This window comes from Periplaneta americana, chromosome 9, assembly GCF_040183065.1.
Source record: "Periplaneta americana isolate PAMFEO1 chromosome 9, P.americana_PAMFEO1_priV1, whole genome shotgun sequence".
Lineage (NCBI taxonomy): Eukaryota > Metazoa > Arthropoda > Insecta > Blattodea > Blattidae > Periplaneta > Periplaneta americana.
The window spans coordinates 50581819-50604169 of NC_091125.1; the positions used below are offsets into that span (position 1 = coordinate 50581819).

General features: G+C 31.2%; 1 protein-coding gene across 1 annotated transcript in view; it reads left to right on the forward strand.

The window, feature by feature from the left end:
* Positions 1-15207, forward strand: part of hwt (heavyweight) — a 275487-nt gene extending 260280 nt beyond the window's left edge. The window contains exon 7 of the mRNA XM_069834175.1: positions 1607-15207. Coding sequence (XP_069690276.1) covers positions 1607-1796 — 190 coding nt within the window. The 3' untranslated portion in view covers positions 1797-15207. The remainder of the gene's footprint in view (positions 1-1606) is intronic.
* The last annotated feature ends 7144 nt before the right edge of the window (positions 15208-22351 follow it).

The window sequence follows — 22351 nt, forward strand, 5'->3', positions numbered from 1 at the left end:
AGGCTTTGTTTATTTCGTGTAAAAGCTCTGGGACAGATTTTAAATTCATAATATACGTAGGCCTAGGCTATATATTTTATATTGTATAAAACAGTTATATTACCGGCTGTTCTGTATGGTTGTGAAACTTGGACTCTCACTTTGATAGAGGAACAAAAGTTAAGAGTGTTCGAGAATAACGTGCTTAGGAGAATATTTGGGGCTAAGAGGGATGAAGTGACAGAAGAATGGAGAAAGTTACATAACTCTGAACTGCACGCATTTTATTCTTCACTCAACACAATTAGGAACATTAAATCCAGATATTTAAGTTGGGCAAGGCATGTAGCACGTATGGATGAATCCAGAAATACGTATAAAGTATTAGTTGGAGACCTGATAGAAAAATACTTTTGGAGAGGCCGAAACGTAGATGGGAGGACATATTAAAATGGATATGAGGGAGGTGGGGTATGATGGTAGGGACTGAATTAATCTTGCTCAGGATAGGGATCGATGGCGTGTTTATGTGAGGGCGGCAATAAACCTCCAGATTCTCTAAAGGCCATATTTGTAAGTAAAAATGGAAAATGAGAATTCAAAGGAGGATTCAAAATAAGACAGTATCCATTCCTATTCTCATGTTCCCAATTGTCAATTTTAATTCTTTATTTACCATTAAACGATTTTCTTTAATTGGGTGAAATTCTTCAGAAAGGAACCAACTCACAAAATTACGAACACCAGAGAATCATTTAACATTTCTCCTGTCTAACCATATATATTTTGAAGTTTTTTTTAATTAGATTGATTTAATTAAATGTGAAGAATTGTTATTGATATTGAAACATAATAAAATTGTAATTTTCAGTTCCAGTGTTGTGTGAGTTTCTTCCTTTCTGCAGAATTTTATCCTACGGAAACATGTCACACTACGAGTATAATACCAATATGCAGTCTACAGATACAACTTGTGATAAATCATTGTTGTGTTAACTCTATATAATTCTGTATTATTATTATTATTATTATTATTATTATTATTATTATTATTATTGTTGTCATCATCATCATCTTACTACTGAATCTTATTTTTTTTTATTTCATTCTATTTCATTTAGCTATGAAGCTTTAAGATCTGAAACAAGTCAAAATATTACAAGATTACAATTTTTTGGCGAGATGAAGTGAGATAAGGTGAGACCGAGGATTCGCCGTAGATTACCTGGCATTATATCACCGTAATCTGCAGTAATTGTATATTAGGATCATAATTGATTGAAATAGCATTTGAATTTCAAATAATCTAATTGAGCACTTTTTTTTTGCATTATAAGCAAATAAATATAAAAAGAACTTCATACATTCATTGTGGTTGTATTTTCTCTTAATTAATAATACAGTTAGAAGTCTATAATCTTCCTTACAGTTTTATAAAATAATTTATATGTGTCTTAGACATTCAAATATTGCTAAATCAAAAAGTAAATGTTAATAATTGTTCTTGGAGACTCTTTGTTTAAACATAAATGACAGTTTAGTACAGAAAACTTTATAACAAACCTTCTTCCCTTCTTTCTGGTTGCCGTATTTCAGATGTAGACTCATTTTGTTGTTTGATTTTCAGGAGTGCCCGAGGCTTCATGCACATGCGGATCCAACAGTGTCCTGAAACTGGGAAGTTCATTCTAGGGCAGTTCAGCAAACCATTTGATAACATACCAGAGATGATTCATCACTACACGGTGAATAGACTGCCAATTCGAGGGGCAGAGCACATGTGTCTGTTGCACCCTGTGATCGAACAGTTGCTCTAGCTACTGCTTTCATACTACACCGCTCCAAAGCAGTGAACGTGAAGTGGTGTAAAAGTGTTAATCAATATGAAAGTACCGATTTGATTGCTGCCATCAGAGATTAAAAAATATTCAACGTGGTTCTCCGATCCATGGCACCAGGATAAGTCTGCTGTCACAAAATACCATTGCCTCCAGTGTTTAAGAATTCGCCGTTCTTCCAGATCTTGAAAAACTAAAAGTTGTCCATCCTGAAGAAGATTTAGAGTAGCAGAAGATAAAATACTTCCAAGAAACCAATCGCAAGAATAAATAAGAGATATTCTCAGCTCTTACTTTAAATATTATGTTGTAAAAATTGTGTATAAGTTCATATTTCCGAAATTGCAAGTCCCTAATTTTGTACATGTTTCATATATCGAAATTGTATTCATCGCAAAGGACGTAATTTAAAAATAGACGTAAATTAATAGCATTGAATATATTCTTATTTTTTAATTAAAATGTTAGGAAATAATTCATTTCCATAAACATTTTGTTATACGTTTATTTGAGATTAGCTGCACATAACTGCATTTAATATATGACTATACATACGGTATTCATAAGATTAAGAAATATCTTTTAATATTATTCATCATGAATTTGCCATATTTTTCTCAGTATTTAATGCAATATATAACCTACCTAATGGAATGTAATATTTTCATAATGATTTCTGTTCTTGATAATTTACTGCAGATTATTATCCTTATCCTCTATCTTCGTCAAAAAATATTAAGAAAACAACTCCATGACTCCACAAAGTGTGTTCTAGTTACTGCACTATTATCTTCCCGAAATAATGACAGGAAATTCTACTGTCATTTTCTTTCACTTGTCATTAATTAAAATTAATATTTTCAACCATCTTTCTGAGTGTGACATTTACTCGAGTTCTTCTCAGGTACTTGCAAATAAAAATATTTGTACCGTAATGAAACATATTTTGTTATAAATAAACCTATAAGAGCAAACTAGTTACTGTATTATAAAAGTATACCATATCTGTTATTATTTTAAATAAAATTCCAGATTATTCTATCATAAGGATGTTGAAACCAGTTATAATATATATTTTTTTTAATTTACTTAATCTCCTTGTTTCCATTTTTGTTTTCCAAATTTCGCTCCCAAAGGAGGAATTGTGATGCTGCAAAAATTAATGTATGGTAAGCCTACGTGTTAAGGTAAATAATTCGATGGCATCAAATATTTCAAGAAGTGACTTTTAAATTTCCATCCTTCTGCCTATTTGTCCGTCCATCTATCTGTCCATCTCTATACAACCATAGTACTGGAACTTCGAAAAATGTTCCATTCATATGTAATACATATGAATTGGTTTACAAGAATATTACAGTGTCTGAATCTAACATTAAAAAACTATTTTAAAGTTTTTAGATAAACAATAATTTGTTACAAATTTGACTTGAACATTCTCTTCGGCTGTTCACAACTCTTTAAATATGAAATCCTGTTGTCAATAATATGTGGAAAATCGCATTAAAATAAATGAAATTGCACTTTTTAGTGTTATCTATTGAAGAAAGAACAGTAGGTAGTTTTTCAGCATCAATAACCACGTAAAATTAAATAAATTTAAAATGTGTACATTTATAATAGTAATAATTCATATGCCATTGAACTTTAATTGTGTGTGAAAATGTTTAGGCTACAGTTGCACATACAAAGGGCAGAAGTCACATTTTCAATATTTCTTTATTTTAATTATAATTACAGGATTTTATATATTTATCTCAGCTTGTTTAAAATTAATTTCCCGTTTCCTGAACTAACATTATACTTTTATTGATTTTCTCCACTTTTCTCGATCTTCCATCCTGTTCCCTCTCATTATACCTTCTATTTCTTGCATTCATGTGATTTTGGATCTTTATCTGTTCCCTGTACCAAATGGAGCCCATTCAAATACCTTCTTAGGATTACTGTTGTTAACTGTGGTATTATATTACCTACCATATCAATTGCATTATTTACTAAGTAAAACGAGGCACATAATGATAAAACTTACCTTAGAATTGAATGGAACTGCAAGAGATAAAATAAACATGACTTGCAAATCTTTATGATTGAGGAAACTACATTTTAAATAGATCGTGAATAGAATAAACACGACTTGCAAATCTTTATGACTGAGGAAACTACATTTAAATAGATCGTGAAAATTAATAGTCAGAGCAAGAGTATGAATGAAAATTAAAAGCCCAAAAGATACAAGAATACTTAACTTACTCCACTATGGCCATAAAGTAGGAAGATAAATAGAAATGTCTGTAGGTAAGATATATTCATATCAGAACAAATGAATCCGTTTTAACCATAGAATGTTCTGTGTTTCTATCCATAATTTACCCTACATAAGATTAATCAACAGAAATTTGTGCAATTGTGCAGTAATTTTCCTTAGAAATTTAAATAGATACTGTATCTCAGATTATTATCTAGCAAACAAAACTTGCAAAAGAATTTCACGGTATAATGGATGAAAGTTAACATTCTAAAACTTTCTTATTTCAGGGGTATCCCTTATATTAAATTTAAATCTGAATACAAAATACTTAAATCAAAACGATTTTTTTTATAAGTTTGGACAAACCTCTTGTTACAACTGAAGGATATGAGTAACCGTACGTTATCCATCTTAATATTGAATGTAATTCAGAGAATGATTCCTATATTATATTACCAATAAGTACTACCAGTATTCTCCATTTTGACAGTAATTTGCAGTAATTTCATACCAAGGTTATGAAAGCAGACAATTCTATCTCCCTGTCCCCTTAGTCTTTATTATCCGCATGTCGAGCACCAATATGTTTACATCTGTAAAATTGTATTAAGTTGTAATTACTTTAAAAATATATATACAATAACAGATTACGCATATGATATGAGTATAATTCTGAACTTTTTTCATATTTCACCTGTTGAATGGTAATGTTTTAACCATTTTGGAATTTGAATAACTAATGTAATTTTAAACTTCACCTTCGTCTTCAGGATCAAACATCACACTCATGCCTGAAGGAACAGATTTGTGAATACTCTTTCGCTTTCGAACATACATAACAGACTCATCAATCACATTCAGTGTGCTCACATCTCTAGAAGAGCCAGTTCTCCTGCCTTGTTCTAGTGTGCTTAAAACCTCAAGTTTCTCTGAGACCTCCTTCTTTCCTGCAATCTGAAAAAATGACAGCTTCGATAGTTCCTCTTCTCATTTTCTCTCCTCTTTCTCTGTCATCAGCAATTTATCTCCAATTTCCCAAATCTGAGAATTCAAATGACGCATTTCATTTTCATGACTGATAATCTTATCTTTGTAGAGACGACACATTTCTTGCAATTGTTTATTATCTTCCTTTGCACTCTTCATTTTTTTTCTATTTCTTCTTCATATAGGATTCTCATTTTTGCTTTTAGCCTTTCCAGTTTCTTCTCATATTGTCGAACAGCTTTCAATTTGTGAAACGATACCACGTTGAAAAGTGCACTGAAAGACGTTCATCGCTTAATAAGTTTTGCTCAGACTAATTAAGTCACCTTATGCACATTTGTGCGCATTTATTCTCATTCATTCAATGTAATTTTTAAAAATACGTACCAGTAATTTCCTTTAGTTGCAATGTTTAAAAATGAAAAAGAGTACTGGTATAGTACTTCCTTTAGTTGCAATGTTTAAAAATGAAAAAGAGTACTGGTATAGTACTTCCTTTAGTTGCAATGTTTAAAAATGAAAAAGAGTACTGATATAGTACTATTGACGTGCGTAGGCCTACTTATTTCAGCCATTTTTCAGTCTTGACAATGATCTTACTTTTATATGGCAAATTATGATTCATGTAGGTATTTTATTTGATACTGAACAGGCTCGAGAATTTCACACAACTGCAGTTTGCATTTATTAATGAAAAATACAAAATAAACTGCTTTAAGAAATGAACTGAAATTTGATATTTTAACACACATTCGAAATGTTGCATATGCATATCGGAAGTGTGAAATGCACATATATCTATATGTGAGCATAAATTATACGAACAAAATTTGTATCTTTGCCGACATAACATTGTAAGATTAATTATTATTTTTATATAATTTAACAAATCATTGGTCACACCTATCGTTAGATTAAAGTGGGTGAAAATTTAATTTGCAGCTAACTTTATGAATTTATACGCATATTTGTATTACAAAATCCAACTTAAATTGAGCTAGTTTCAGATTCGAAATATATAAAATTACAGACTAATGATTAGTCAGAATTTTTAAGACGTTGTAAATGCTGTATGTTGCACAAATCTTGAAGTATGCGGGCTTTCAGGACACTCATTTAAATTGAAATTATCATTATCTTATTGCAAATGATAGCCAATGAAACTTCCATTAATTTTAGGTGTTTGTGTAAAACTACTGAAGATTATTTTCTAGTTTTTCCGTTGCTTTCTTGTTGTTACATAGTATAAGTACCGTACTTCCCAGACATTAAATTTCTACTTCAGGTCCAAGTGCCAAAGATAAAAGGTATTTGTTTCACAGTTATTGTAACTTCATAATATCTGTTACTAAAGTACCGGTAATAAGTAGCTACATACCATCGAAAAGCTAACAGTAGTTCTTGTGCAGATGATAAAATGTTTAGTTAGATTCATTATTTATTCTGCTAAATAGTTCGTTTTTAGTAGCATTCTCTTACAAAGTACAGTACCGGTATTGAAGATACATAAATAATGTGTTAGTAATTACAGTCTGTGAGAGAAATCATAACACACAGCAGTAGAAGAGGATAAATGAACCTGATAATCACTGTTCATGCAGGTTAACCGGGAGATCTAACAGAAAACATCAAGTAAAGCCTAAAGCAAAGGGCAGCAAAATTAAAAGCACTTTAGCAACTTTTGTATCCAGAATCATGCAGACTCTTAAATACTTTCCACATTATGAAGATTATGTGCGTTCATTTCTCTCAAAGACTACTCGAGTTCTTCCACATTAGCATTACTGCATGGTGATAGTAATTTGTACAGTCCACTTTTGATGTTACCATTAAATTTCTAAACTAATATAACCTTCAGTAATGTATAGAGTATTTACTATTATATTGTCTTTTAGACAATAAATTTCAGATCTCAAAATGGTAGGGATCATGTTTTGAAGGTTTCCAATCTTGAGATGTGTAAAGTAATTGACCTCATTAACGATGATAATTTTGATATTGATGTTGATTTTTCGTTTGTATTAATACAGTTTTGTATAGTAAGTAACGTGTAAACGTTGTTGGCAATGGTTTCAAACTAACATTAATTGAACATTTACACCATTATTTTACGGGAAAGAAATTGTAGAAATAAATACTGTTAAATTAAAAACAAACATCAAGGTTGTTCGTCTGTTATTTTTCTCTATTTTTAGTTTATAAATATCAAAATTAATAAATGTTTATAGAGCTAAATAATCATATAATATTAAATTACTGCTCTTTGAATTGAGTTATTATGAAGGATGTACCAATAAGTACCGGTAATTTAAAATGTGGATGATGAAGAGCATAATGCAACTCAGGTTTAAATTTAAAAGTGAATCTTTTATAAGAAAACCATCATTCCTCGATATAATATTTACAGTTTATATTATGTTTTACATATAAGCACATTATAAGATGCTATGAGAGAAAATAATTATTAGAGGCATATCATTTTATGTATGAATGATCAGTAATCAATCCCCTGTGATTTGTATACATTTACAATGCATCTCATACAGAAATGAATACAGAGAAAACTTTCTTAAATAAGGATTGAAATGTGGTTAATTGTTTCTGTACTTAACAATTTGTTCATGAATAAATTGTGGCACGTTTAAATTGAAAATCTATTATACGATGAACATGAAATCCTGCCATATTGCTGATAATAATGTATATGGTAATAAGAATCTCAAAGGTTTTGCAAATATTATTGGCACTATTTCTGATATTAAGTTGTCTCTTCATGTTTCCGTCCGTTAGTCCATCTGTCCGGCCATCCGTCCATTAATCAGCTGTATAACATCAAATGCTCAGTTTATAACAAAAATACCTCTTTTAATAATAAAATTGTGTCATGCTATTTGTGAATTTAATATGTTATCTTTCAAACAACTTTATAACAATCAATTATCATTAAGAAATGTATTGTTTAAAAAAGTAGCAGTGTAACACATTTTGTATGTAAACTGAATGAATATTGGAACATAGAAATTCAGAATATACTTTTCAAAATGGGCCTGGATAGCAAATTGAATATTCCAATGCGAAATGAAAACATTTTGGCTTTTGGCAGGATATATATGTTTTATTTTTATTTTATTATTTTTTTTTGTCTAATTACAGTAAGCAGTAATGAGATAGTGTCAGTAATATTGCAACCTTTAAAATACCATCTTAAATTAAAGTGATTTGGGAAACGGTGGTTTTAGAAATTAATCAAAGTTGCATATTTCCTGCAATACGTTGACTGCATATAACACAAGAGTTATACGTAACCATCGTCTAATATATCTCTAGGCAAATAATAATTTACCGGTAATAATAGTTGTCATTTAAGGAGTTCTTTTAGCTTCTTACTGTGCGAAATGAGATGAAATGTGTGATTCATTAGCAGTGTCTCCCTTAGACATAACATTTCCAATAAGGAGATATCCAAGCCAAAGAATAGCTGTGACTTGATTTAATTAAATAGAATAACTATATCTATATAGTTACATAATCAATATATCTTGTGCTAGTGCAATTTTGTCATATTTTAAGTATATTTAGCAATCCTTATGGACACTCTGAAGCAGAAGTTGTTGGGAAGTTTGGAGTACCTGTCTCCAGTACAGTGTCACTTATTCCTTTCCCATGGATGAGGAAGAGTATTGGTATATTACAAAATCTGATGCTGCAACATGTTTTATGAAATTAAGTGTGCACTCGCGCTTTAAAATATTTTACATTAACTTTGACCTCATAAGTGAAACATTAACTTTGTATAAAAAAACTTGAGGTTGTTGAAATTTTTTAACACTTATTTTGTGTCTCGGTACAAAATCCAATAACTACATGAAGGTTTATTTAGTTATTACAAAGAGAATAATATAACTTAAACTGTTTTTGTATAATTTTGGCTACCGGTATTATGTGTATGCAAAATAATGACCTGTACCAGTTAAGTCTATTTAATGTGATTTCTGTGACTTTGTTCTAACTCAGATGTAAGAACAGATCTTGTTTTAAATTAAATATCACACAGCTTTAATTTCTCGATTATGGTTTCATAAAATCCACACGGTATTGTTCAAAATTTCATATATGTACAGAAATGGTTACTGATTTTTATGAATGACTTCGACGAGAATTTGGTAAATAGTTATATTAATCCGTGGCACGACAGCCCAGGAAGGGCCCAGGCAGACTAGCCTCACATCCACATGCCTCAGTAGAGGTGAACGATCATCCAACCAGAATGGAGGTATTGTATGGTCAGCACAATAATCCCTGCAGCTGCTTTCGAAACAGGATTTCGCTATCTGTCGTAGCTCCCCAAATTCATCACAATACTGATACACTGATCGAATGAGAAAAGTTCTTTCCCATGATGACTTGAACCAGCACACATTTTATAATGTGAGTCCTAGGCATGATGCCTTAAACCAAGAACTTGATAAATAATTGAATTGGTCATTTATTATCAGTTCTTTGTGATTTTCATTTCTCATTAATAAGGAGCCTAAATATTATTCTTATTTTAAGTTCAGAGTTCATTCTACACTGGTGAAATTAGGAAATGAGAAGTGCGATTTTAGTTATGTGCAACAATTTATGAATAAACAGTCATGGCTTATATGAAGGTACTGTGTCATCCAAAAGAATCTGAGACAGAGAACGAAAAGCACCCATTTGTGTAACTGGTCTTAAAAAACTGAAACCTAAAACGCCTGAACATTAAGCCATCAGACACCATATTTTTATACATTTATTGTTAGAATGTTTATTTATGGTATAAATCAAACCATCAATGTTAGCTCACTCTTAAATTTATTTTCATTTGGTACTCATAATCAAAACATTATTTATTAGAGAAATATTGTAACTAATTAGTTTTACAATGTTTTACTATAATTTTGATTTAGTTAAATCGTATATAATTAATGTGTGTAATGAAGTTTTTTGAACTTCGTTCTCTTCCACCCTATAAAAAATACTTTTCGGACGAAAAGAGAGAGTAAAACCAAAATTATATGAATGATGGCTTTAACACTTTTAAATGTAGTTATTGGATTTGTTATGTTTATCTTAAATTATATTACATTTTTTTGTACACTATATACAGTACTGCAAATGTAATTCTCACACTAGGGTGAAAATGTTCAATCCCTGAGAATGGACCAATTTCTAGATATCCATTTCTAGAATTTAGAGATTTTCTAATCGATCTGAAGCTTATAATAATAAAAAACTGAAATGGAGATAAGAGCTGCTCATATTTAATGACTAGTGTAACTCCAGTACACAAAATTATGCTACCATCACCAACTTGTAATTTCTGTCTATACAATTAAATATGAAGGAAATATATCTATAAACATTATTAATACATTAGTAATTTTTTAACAATACACTGTCAAGTTGCTAACGTACGGATTTTGTTTTCAGTAATAAATGAAAAAGTTTGAATTTTCTGCTAAGTGGCTGATATTTGTGGCCATACTTCTAAATTCTCGTAGGTTATAAGCTGTTTCAGCAATTAATTGTTCTTTCCACAAATTTAATGAAGTATATTTCTCCCAGAGTCTCCAACTACACATTTGTCTTTTAGAAAGTCTTAACAGTACTTTTCAAAACTTTCTAGCAGTCCAAATATCGTCTTCAGAGCAGTGACCAATACCTCATGTAGAACATCCCTAATGTGTAACATAAACAGAAACCCAGTAATTAGGAAGTGTTGAAAAAATGACTCGTGCAATATATGATCTAATGAATAAGAAATTATATTTATAACAGAGACTTATAATTATATGAAACTGTGTAGACAAAAGAATTCTGTTTACAATTTAACATTTGATTAATTACTAACCAGAGATTTATGCACCACTATGTTTTCATAAATAGGATATTTTCCTTGTGCACCCGTTAACAGACACTGGTTAATGTTTAATCAATCGTTAATATTTAACTAATGTTGGTTAAAACCAAACACTTAGTATTTAGAAATACGTAAAATTGAATATGATGAATGGTGAATATCGCCATGTATTAACATATGCGGCATTAACTTCCCTCTTACTCGTAATGCGATATACTGTACTAGATAATAAAAAATCGACTTTTCAAACTAGATTATTTAGCTACGTTTAGATTCTGATGCTATGCATCGTTTCCCTACGAAACATAAGAGACTATTGTGTAATATATAGAGCATAGAATGTGAAAAATAAAATTCCTGTATAGGTTAAGTGAACAATTTGTGAAAGGGACTAGGTTAGTGAAGTAAAAGAGTTTGAGTTGTGCATATAAGATTAGAGTACCATATGTTTACGAAATGGATCTTTAAAATCATATTATTTTGACATACACCAATTTATCATAATCAAGCTCTAATTAGAATGCTCCTATACCTGATAGACTGAGGCGAAATTTTTTTCTACGTAGATTTATTAACTTCTAGTACCATTTGTATTTAAAGTATGTATTTCGTAAACAAATGAAAATATGTATACTTGCCAAAGAAACATGAGTAGCTTCACCCAGTTCATCTGGATATGGAAGTTTCTCTTCTTTATTTTATGAACTTGTTGATACATTTTTAGTATGAATTATGAAATTAAGACTGCATGTTTTGATGTTTATGTATTAATCATAAAATTGGATAAACATTTGTCTGATAAATGTAAAGGAGTTTTTATACAAGCCAAGTAAAAGTCTAACAGACTAAGATTGAAAATTTTATATCCATTTATGATTTGATATACAACAACCTATCAAAATCTGTAAGTAAACAGTGAAGTCGTTTTTAAATCATAATGTATTTGTAAAGATAAAAACATAAAATTTGTTTAGAATGTGTTTTTTATTTCTTATCTATTAAGTTGTTTAAAGTTACCTATTACATTCAAATTGTAGTTATGTGGATCATTCTTCCACAGAAACATTTTTGGATGAGAATCAGTCATTAGTAATACAGGTAAAACTTAACTTGATTGCTGGTGCTTGTTTTATGGTTAGTAAATCTGGCTATTGAACTGATTTTTCCAGTTAACTTTAATATACTGTACTATCCGCACATTATACTGCCCATAGGGATATTAATTGCAGTGGTAATTACTTATTTTAGTACACAATACAGTTTATAAATACAATATTAGTTGCCTTCCTTTACCACTTCCACTTTCAAAACTCGAACTATAACGTATATGTATTGAGGGATGAAAATTTTTGCAACAGGAGTTTTCGGACTGAATAACGAAGAAAATCACTGAAATGACTCATTCGTATGGTACCAGTATGTATTTTTAGTTACGGTACTTCAACACAGTTTGCAAAACTAATCTTTTCATACTAAATAGTTCAAATAGGTACCTACAAGCAACATATTATAGTTTGTTGAAACTTATCTGCTTTTTCTTAATAATTAATATAATACTTTTCCAATATGTACGAGTATGTTTAGTCAGTAGTCCAAAGATTAGTTGGAACCTCATGTGACACCAATAGTAGCTCTTTATTTTATGACACTTCTGAACTACAAAAAGTATAAAACTGTGAGCCCATGAATCGATGATTTGACAAGACTGTAATAGAAGTAGCATGAATATGGCAGGAGAAACCAAAATACCGGTATTGGAAGCTATAGTCACATTTTTCGTCCCAAATCTCAAATGATTTGCATTTGCCATCATTGAACTTCTGTCTATGTAGTGAGATTTCGACTAATTGTCTTTATCTCTCTAACATACCTATGTAGCCTACTCATAGGATTTGTTTATTTCGAGTGCTATGAGAGCTTAGAACATTTTTAAAATTAGGTTATTTCTATCTAGCTACTGAAGTGGAGGACAGCAACTGGTATTGTAAACAAAATTGTTGTAACGCATTACTTTACTTAGCAATACACAATCGGAATATGTTGATACTAATTTATTATTTCACATGGAAAGAGAAAATGAATAGCTATTTGAGGAAATGTTTCCTATAAACATAGTTTCCTTTCCTTCATATTAAAAATACAGTTTAAATAAGTCGAACCCATCTACAATTTATGTGATTACAAGGATGTTTATAGATGAATGCCCACATGGTACCTACCGGTATTGTAATTAGTATTAATCATATAATTACTAGTTTGCTTGAAATACCAAACTACATTGAAGATTATTATATATTTTGACAATTCTCGATGTTGATGTAAAAAAGAGAGAAAGCAATGGTGCAAGTCCAATCTTTACCTTTTCTCAATTCTTAATTTCCGATGTTGACATAATTGTTTTCCGATAAATATTGCCTATGTCCATATATTCCCTTTATCTAAAAATATTTGTTTAGGTGAGATCTGAAGTGACTTATTCTTGTTTTCTTTTCGTTCCTCTGTCCACATAGATTAAACAATATTTGTACAAGGAGCCAGTGTCACTATAGATCAGCTTTCATCATTACAGTGCCCTAAAGGGGTTCAGATACTTGCCCACACTGAGTGAACGAATCAAGATCAGGCATCGTACAGCTATGACACTTGTTGTTGCTGCAGTTACTCCTATTATTTCTACACAACTTAACCTCCCCTCCTTTGCTTGCTCACTGCTGCCCATGGAGGGACAATGTGCCTGCTGTCCAGAATCGTGCTATCTGACGGTGACTGCTATAGATGGTAAAACGAAATTAATTAAGCAGTAATTAGCAATCTGTCGTAATGCATTTATTTAAAATTATTTTGTGTACCAGTAAGCATAATCGTGTATACGTACTGATACCAGATTTTAGTGTTAATAATCAAAAGCTAATAGACCAGTACAATACTGACTGAAATTATATTTTAAATTTGCTACAAAATTAGCTCTTTTATATGTGACTCTGTAGAACCCTAAACCCTGTTTACATTTTGGTTGAAAAAAATCTGGTATCTTCTTCATACCATACCAACTGAAAATTTCTATTATATTCAGCCGGACATTAGTCAACATGGAAAATATTTATAAAAAATGTACCGGTAACGATTTTCAAACTGAAGAGACTCAGATTTCAAGAAATGCCAGTTATAGTTTCTTGTTTATTATAACTAGAAATGGATTTCGCACCAGTAAGACATAGGCTACTATCGACGCATACACCATGAGACTGTGTCTGATAGAAAGTCATGAAGCTCAAGAAACATATCCGCCAATAGAAATAAGTAATTCTTTTTAATTCCATACCAGTAGTCGACTTTTTTTATATTTATTTACAATATTTACGAATCTAGATCTGAAATGATATGGAATGAAGCATGTGAAACGTCTAAGTCTCCAAATTTGTTAATTGAAATTTGCCAGAAACTCATAAGTAGCTTGATAAGTCCAAAACATTTAAATTGTTCTGGATACTGTATAATAATTCACCTGTTTTAAATACGAACTTTGGAGAACAAAGATGTATAGTTTGTGCAGTTTAATAACAAAATATACCTACTTGTATTTTCCATTTTAAAATCAATATTGTCACTAAAATTTATTTCGAGATTATTCCATATGAATCATAAATTAGAATATTATTGGAAAATTTGAAAGAATATAATAATCTTTCCCAATTATATTCTAATACTAATGTACTAAAATTATTTGTATGGATTACATATTGTATTACAGCTTATGTTTGTAAAACACTGCTTAACTATAAAAAAAAAAGAATATTCAGAAAGAAACGAAGTGACATTTAAGGATTTATTAATTATTCGAATTTAAGCTTTAAGTTGTGAGCATTCTTTTTAAACACCTTGTAAAATCATGAAGCTTTAGATATTAATTCAATAATATAATCATCGCTGCTTGTACTATATGTTTAGATTTTACTGTTATTGAGTTTGTCAACAATTTGTAAATGAGGTTTATACATGAGTTTCTACTTTGTACATCATGAATTAGTGTTATAATATTTTTGTTCATGAAACAATTATTGTTATAAATCATTATTATGTTTTATGATTGTTAGTAATCAGGATAATACAACTTACAAGTAACCAAACTTCCAGTTAGAAATGTGTGATTTCTGTACAGAAGAGTTTATACGTCCTGTGTATGGATTCATGTACTTGTGAGATGGTTTACAGGTTTTGTGCATTGTGTATATCTGCCAGTCAATGAAACCTCCCTTTTTACAGGATTCTTGTGTAGTATTTCTCCCTAATACTATAACTTCCTTATTCAATAAACTGTCACTACATATTCCGAAATTTCCTTTCTATAACAGCAATTTACAATAGGCTATATTTTAATCGTCTTTTAAATGTAATCTTATTTTGTTTTTATCATTTTCACAACTAGAGGGCGGAATTTTATGCAGTAAACACAGAAAAATATGCATGCACTTATTCACATTTTTTTTTTAATTTTACCGGCCAGAGTCCCTTTTCGTATTCTTTTTTTTTTTTTTTTTTTTTTTTACAGTTTTCCCTTTTTCTTAAACTAATACAAACACTGCACCCATTCCCAAGGTGGGCTTGAACCCACAACCCATGCCTCTACCGCTTGTGCCACCCAGGCCAACAAACTTGAAATAGAATGAAAAGTGAAAATTTACCATCAGTTTATTGATTGGATAGTAATTATTATTGGTACTGGTAATACACAGAAAGAAGTTAAAATCTCTTTAATTTTATTAATATTAATTTGTATTGAAATATGAGTTGAAACAAGCAACTAGATAATTATATATTTCTTTTAAATAATCAGACAAAAAAGTTTTCTTTTGAGTACAAGGATGCTGAGGTCTATAACTTTATTAATTTTTACTGAAAGTGGAGTTGCTGTAAATTAGTATTACATTCATTTTTTTTTTTTTTTTCAGATTCTCAGGCAACGAAGATTTTCTATTGTTCACAACAATGTTAAGACTAACTTCTTTATTTTTATTTAAATTGGAGTTACAATAAATTACTACATGTTCTTCCAAATTCTCAAGCAACAAAGTCTTTCTGTTGTCCACGACAATACTATACTATAGGACAATACTTATGCACTAAAAATTATGATACTCGATAATCTGAATTTTCTTTCTCATTACGAAAAAATGTGAATTTGGGAGTCTAGCCTCTGCATTCTTAATTTTGTCTATCATTGACTTTGCCACATCGCCTAGTACCAGTACTGTGTCCCTTGTAAAAAAATTATCACCTCCAATACAGTATATGGTAGCAGTCCTCTCTTCTCTAATCCATTTATGGTCATTGACTATCTTCGAAAATGAGACTTACATACTGGTACCAGTAATGCAGGCTAACTTGCTCTGAAGATATGTCACCTCTCTCACCTTGATTGTAGCTTGGGTACTAGTTGCTTGTTTGTTAAGAATTAAGAACTTGTATAAAAAATATTAGTTTGCGTTGTCATTTCTCAAATTTTAAATCAATTAAAATAAGTAAGTAGAAGTACTTGGTATGGTGAACAAATAGTCTCCCGACCGAAAAGTGACAACTTTGGCTGCTGGTGGGCCTGCTCCCACATACTGGTTATAAAGACAGCACAGTTACATTGATTCTACAAAACCACAACCTAATAAAATGAAGTATTATTATTTTTATAAGCAGTTTAAAAAGTCACCAGAATTATGAACGGATTGTATGAAGAAATTCAAGTAATTCGACAATCCACAAACTATTAATGTAAAATATAATTAAATACCGTATAAACAGTTAGAAAGGAACGAATGAAACTGTCTGCCTTCTTGAATATGGAATTTTTGTCTTTCAAGTGCTCCATTTCTTCCTCTAACAAGAGATATACTATGAAAGAATGGAATGGAGTGTATGTTCTTAACTTCTCTTCAAGGTAAGTATTCGGCTAACTATATGCATACTGGACACCCATGGAAGTATTATCTCATCTTCCTCTCTGAAGGTACCGGTAGTGACATATTCCAAAAAGATTAACACATTACCGGTACTACCTTGTAAAAATCTATATGATGAATAAACCACCACCTACATTAACTCTTCTCCTATTAAATTTTATTTCTTTTGTACTTTTCTTGAAAGAATTTTCTTTTTGTGTGGAAGTGTAACAATTGTGCCACATTTCTTTCTGGCAATGAAAATTATACTGAAATACTTCTTAGTCTACTAAGTTGCAAACTTCCATTGTCTATACCTCTGGTTTCAATATTCCATGGACGAGCTTGGAATACGAAAATGAGGCTAGAAAGGATGGTGAGATAATTTTAAATTAACAGAACCTTTGTGGTAAGCTAAATGTTAACTTAATCTGAACGAGAAAGGAAATATATAATAGCTGAGAAGCTGAGATCTACAGAGGTGAAATGCAGATCTGAGTTGTGTCTTTATTGAAATTATAAATGTTTTGATTAGTAGTACTAAATGTAGCCTACTGGTATCTTGATTTTTAATATGAAACATCATCAGGGAAAGAATGTCTGTACTCACAAGGTAAGGTCAATATTTCTAAATTTTGAAAAATCTTTTTTGCATGATGTTCATTAATTATGCACACCTGTAATTATCCTTATTGCTTTCTTTTGTAAAGATGAATTAGTCCAGAATAATATAGAATGGCAGTATACAAAGTATGATATTTTTATGAATTGTGCGAAGATGATTTAGAATTGTGGGGGGGGGAAAAAATGTTATGAAAGTTTGTTTATCTTCGAGGAATAAAATTGTTAAAAAATAATTGTTGCGATAATATTTGTTTATAGTCTATTATTTAACGACGTGATATAAATTTCGAACTAGCGTCAGGGGAAATAGTGATAGCGAAATGGTACAGTACCGGTACCTAGCTTATTTTGGGGAAATGAGACTGAGAATTCGCCCTATAATGTAGCTGAGTAAGACCTTGGAAAAAAAATCCAACCAGATAATAAACCCAAGCGGGATTCAAACTTTTGAATTACCGGTATTTAATTTTGACAATAGTATATGCTTTCTGATTTTTTAATTATAAAGAAAAATAAACTATAAACAACAACATCATTCACAACATGATAAAATGCATACTGATACCATGAAAAGTGTAATGAGAGAGTATGTATCATCTTGCTATCTTCTTCTTATTAAGACCTTTCTACGTTACAATAGTAATCCTTCACCTAAAGGAATTTTCCTCCACAATCTCTATCTTCTTCAGTAAGATCTCTTCTAGTCACACTCCTTCCTCTGCAGTCCACTCCAGCTTCATCTTCGGTACCTATTCTTCCATTTTTCATTCTCTTCACATGTCCAAACCATTTTATTCTTCTTTCTTCATTTACTTCAATAACGTTCTTTTCTACCTGTAATTCTTTGATTTATAATTTTTTCCTTAATTGATTTTCTTGCTGCTCTCCGCCAGAAATCTTGTTATTAATACACTTATTTTTATATGATATAGGCTACGTAATGAATTTATTTCCAACTTTGCTAATTAAAATCGATACTGGTAAAGCAGTATTGTGTATTGTTTTATTTTCTTGTAATATGTTCAACCATGCATATGTGTTTGATGGCAAGCATAAAGATGTAGGTCCACAAACACACACGGGTAGGGGCCCCAAGATTCCCCATAAGAAAGATAGCATGAACTCAATTTTCTGTTGTAGACGTTTCTTGTCTTGAGCTACAATAATATTCTTCCTGCATGAAGTAAGTAACAATAAATTGATGGATGTGCAATTTAAATTAAAAACCCTGCTGACAATTGAACGATTTACGAGGCAGTGGCGGTTCTAGACCCAGGCTGGGTGGACAATTGCCCACCCAGTTTATAAGGGACCAAATAACCGCAGTCTGGTTACTACAAACCATTAGTAAAACATTAGCTCTTGAATATTTTTAGCAATCTAATAATAAAGGTGAAGATGCAATAGCTAAGAGTTTAATTGGTCAATTCTGCCAATTTGATAACATATTTAATTTACATTTCCTTGGTGCCTTTGTGAAATCTTAGAATATACCAACGAGCTTTCCCAAATGTTACAAAAAAGAAGATATTGTATTGTATTTATTTACAATCCATGGTATTCGTACATTGCTTCACAGCTAGAATATGGAACATGTCAAAAACAAAACAAAAAAATCTTAATAGTACTATAAAGTCTTAATTATAGTCACAGTCTAGTTGAAATATATACAGAAGACAGAGGTGGTTCTAGCCCGGGGCCGGGGGGGGGGGCTGAATAAATTGCTCATTTACTTGGTATAAAGCAAACTAATGAATTTACTTTAACATTAATTTTAAAGTTTTATTTATTCTACTCATAAAGTGTATTCACAGAAAAAGAAATTAAGTGATTTCATCGTAGTCTAATATTAGAGCTAGTATTTTATATTAAGCTTTACTGCTTTGTCAGTAGATGGATCTGTGTATATACTATCAAGAATGCGCAAAAAGTGAAAATCGACATCCGAGCGAGTTACGAGGTTTTGGAATTAAGATAACAATACAACATACAGTTCATTTATTCTGTTTAAAAAATATAAAAAATGGAATAAAGTTTAAACGTAATATTTTTAACATGCAAAGTAAATCCAGTACATAGACACTACATTCAATATTTTTAGATAGTTCTATACCACTAACAATGCTGTCTGCATTCAAAATATGGTATATCTGACAGTGTCGACTGTCGATTACTCTAACAATCACAGAAATAATCTGTCGTTTCGCAACAGTTTTCAGTAGCAAATGACTAGTCGCTGATGTTAGTAGTGTTCTTATATTAGTTGAACATGTGTTCAACTAAATCTGGATTTTGTAATTGGAAAAAAAAAAGATAGGAATAACAACTGAATATTTTAATCTCTTTCAAAACCAACTTTCTTTATTGAGCGGACATACATATAAATAAGCTTTCTGTCCATGGGGAGATCTTTCACTGCAAACCCAGCATTCTCCAATCCTTTCTATTTTCTGTCTTCCTCTTAGTCTCTGCATATGATCCACATACCTTAATGGCGTTTATCATTTGATATCTTCTTCTGCCCTGAACTCTTCTCCCGTTCACCTTTCCTTCCTGTGCATCCTTCAGTAGGCAGTTTCTTCTCAGTCAGTGACCCAACCACTTCCTTTTTCTCTTTCTGATCAGTTTCAGCATCATTCTTTCTTCACCCACTCTTTCCAACACAAGTTCATTTCTTGTTATGTTTGTCCACTTCACACATTCCATTCTTCTCCATATCCAGATTTCAAATGCTTCTATTCGTTTCTCTTCATTTCGTCATAATGTCCACGTTTCTGCCCCATACAATACCACACTCCACACAAAACACTTCACTAGTCTCTTCCTTAGTTTTTTTTTCCAGAGGTCCGCAGAAGATGCTCCTTTTTCTATTAAAAGCTTCCTTTGCCATTGCTATCTTCCTTTTGACTTTATTTATCATGAAAAGTTATATTCTTCATGAAATGTATTCTAAAGATATTAGTGACATGTTTGCTGCAGAGAAATCAAGGAAAGTTTGTACCTATATAATTTGCGTGTTTGTCATTTCTATGTAGCTTACTTCCTTTTACTTTGTTGATATTACATTTGCATAAAATGAAACAGTTGCGTAATTTGCAGATACACTGTGACTATTTATAGCTGCTTGTATTCATCCTTTATGATCAATTGCAGAATATGTTAAAATTATTCGAGTAGAAATTTTATGTAGTCCTCAAATGGAGCCAATAATAACGGAAAATAAGATCATGGTTCTAATTTATTTGGGTTTTACAGTCCCCATATGCTACGTCTGGGCTCCCACATAATCCGGCCTTGCACTTAGTTTACATTTTTATTATTTCAAAACGTAAGCCTGCCATAAATGTCTCAAGAAAATACAGGGCACTTTTACTATGAAGGTTTTTTGTAAGGAAATTCAGTTAGAAGTTTCTGAAAAAAGTATTAACCAAGACTGAAATAAGGAAGTTAACAAAAGAAAGAACACTACTGCCTTTAAACAATGTTTATTCATGTGAATTTATTTACGTCACTTAATAGTACTTTCCACTTATCTTTTTGTCTAACAGTACCCTTTATACATAGTTCATTCATGTTTACTGATTTCAAAATCAAACATTTGCAAACATTTATGCAAAACAAACAGTAATTTCAACATGAATTTATGAAGTAACCGTCAGCTAGTTCATTGCTGTGGAGTAAGGTTAGCACGTCTGAACGTGAAACAAGCGGGCCTAGGTTCAAATCCTGGTTTGGTTTTTTTTCCAGGGTTTTCTCTCAACCAATTGAAGCAGAATAATTGCTGAGGAACTTTCGACATTGGACCTCGGACTCATTTCGCCATCCTTAATTCACATAATATCATCACCATCCATACCATAGCCCAGGTTAAGTTCAAGGTTCAGTGTGCTGTACTTGTACAAGAGCACCGCCATTCGATTACAGAAAAAGGAGTGGTAAGCACAATACGTCTCAGGCTGCAATGTAAGCCTTCGGGTTCCTTCTCCATACAAGATAAAAAAACCATCTGAGAAATGATTGATTTTTACATTATAAAATAAAGTTTGATTAAAATACAGGATTTTTGCGCGTCTCGGCAAAAAAATTCGGGGACACCGGACACCTAGGCCAAAAAAGGGGACTGTCCAGTCTTTTATGAGACGTATGGTAAGCTTACGAAAATGCAATACAGTACCGGTACTGTTTTGATCCTTATGTGTTCATAGTTTGAATTTGAGATTCTATGTTTTGAGTTCTAATCATAGAATATGCTGCAATAATGTATTCAGAAGAGAGGAAACAGCAATAAATTAATTTTTGTTCTAGAAAGCCATCTCGCCGCGTATAGGGTGAGATTGCCCTTCCGAAATCTAAGTCTATAGGCACCAAGTTATCGTTAATGCACATTTATCATAGTAATAAAATTCTTAATTCTTGGAAAGTTCTCCCGACTGTCATGGAAATTCATTTTTGGCGCGTATGTTCATAATTACGATCTTACCAGGGAAAATTTAGTTATTTTTGTTATCATGAGGGAAAATAAATACAAATTTCCCCTTCTCATGAGAAAATATACATTCCACCTCTATTTAAAGTTCGTTATCAATATTACTTTTATAATAAAAAATAACTGCTTTATATGACGCTGTAAGTTCAAATACACTTGCCATATATTATCATTCACATCTATTCTGTTCAATTTCATGCGATTTTATATTACTTTTATGAAGTAAATATTATCAGACTTGCGTATTGCTATTATTCATCTGTGTCCCATTGCAGTGCTAGATTTCTCTTGACAGGTCAGACATACTACTAGTACCGCTAGTACCCCAGGAATTATTGAAAGAGGCCTTGTTTACTAATCGATCATTTT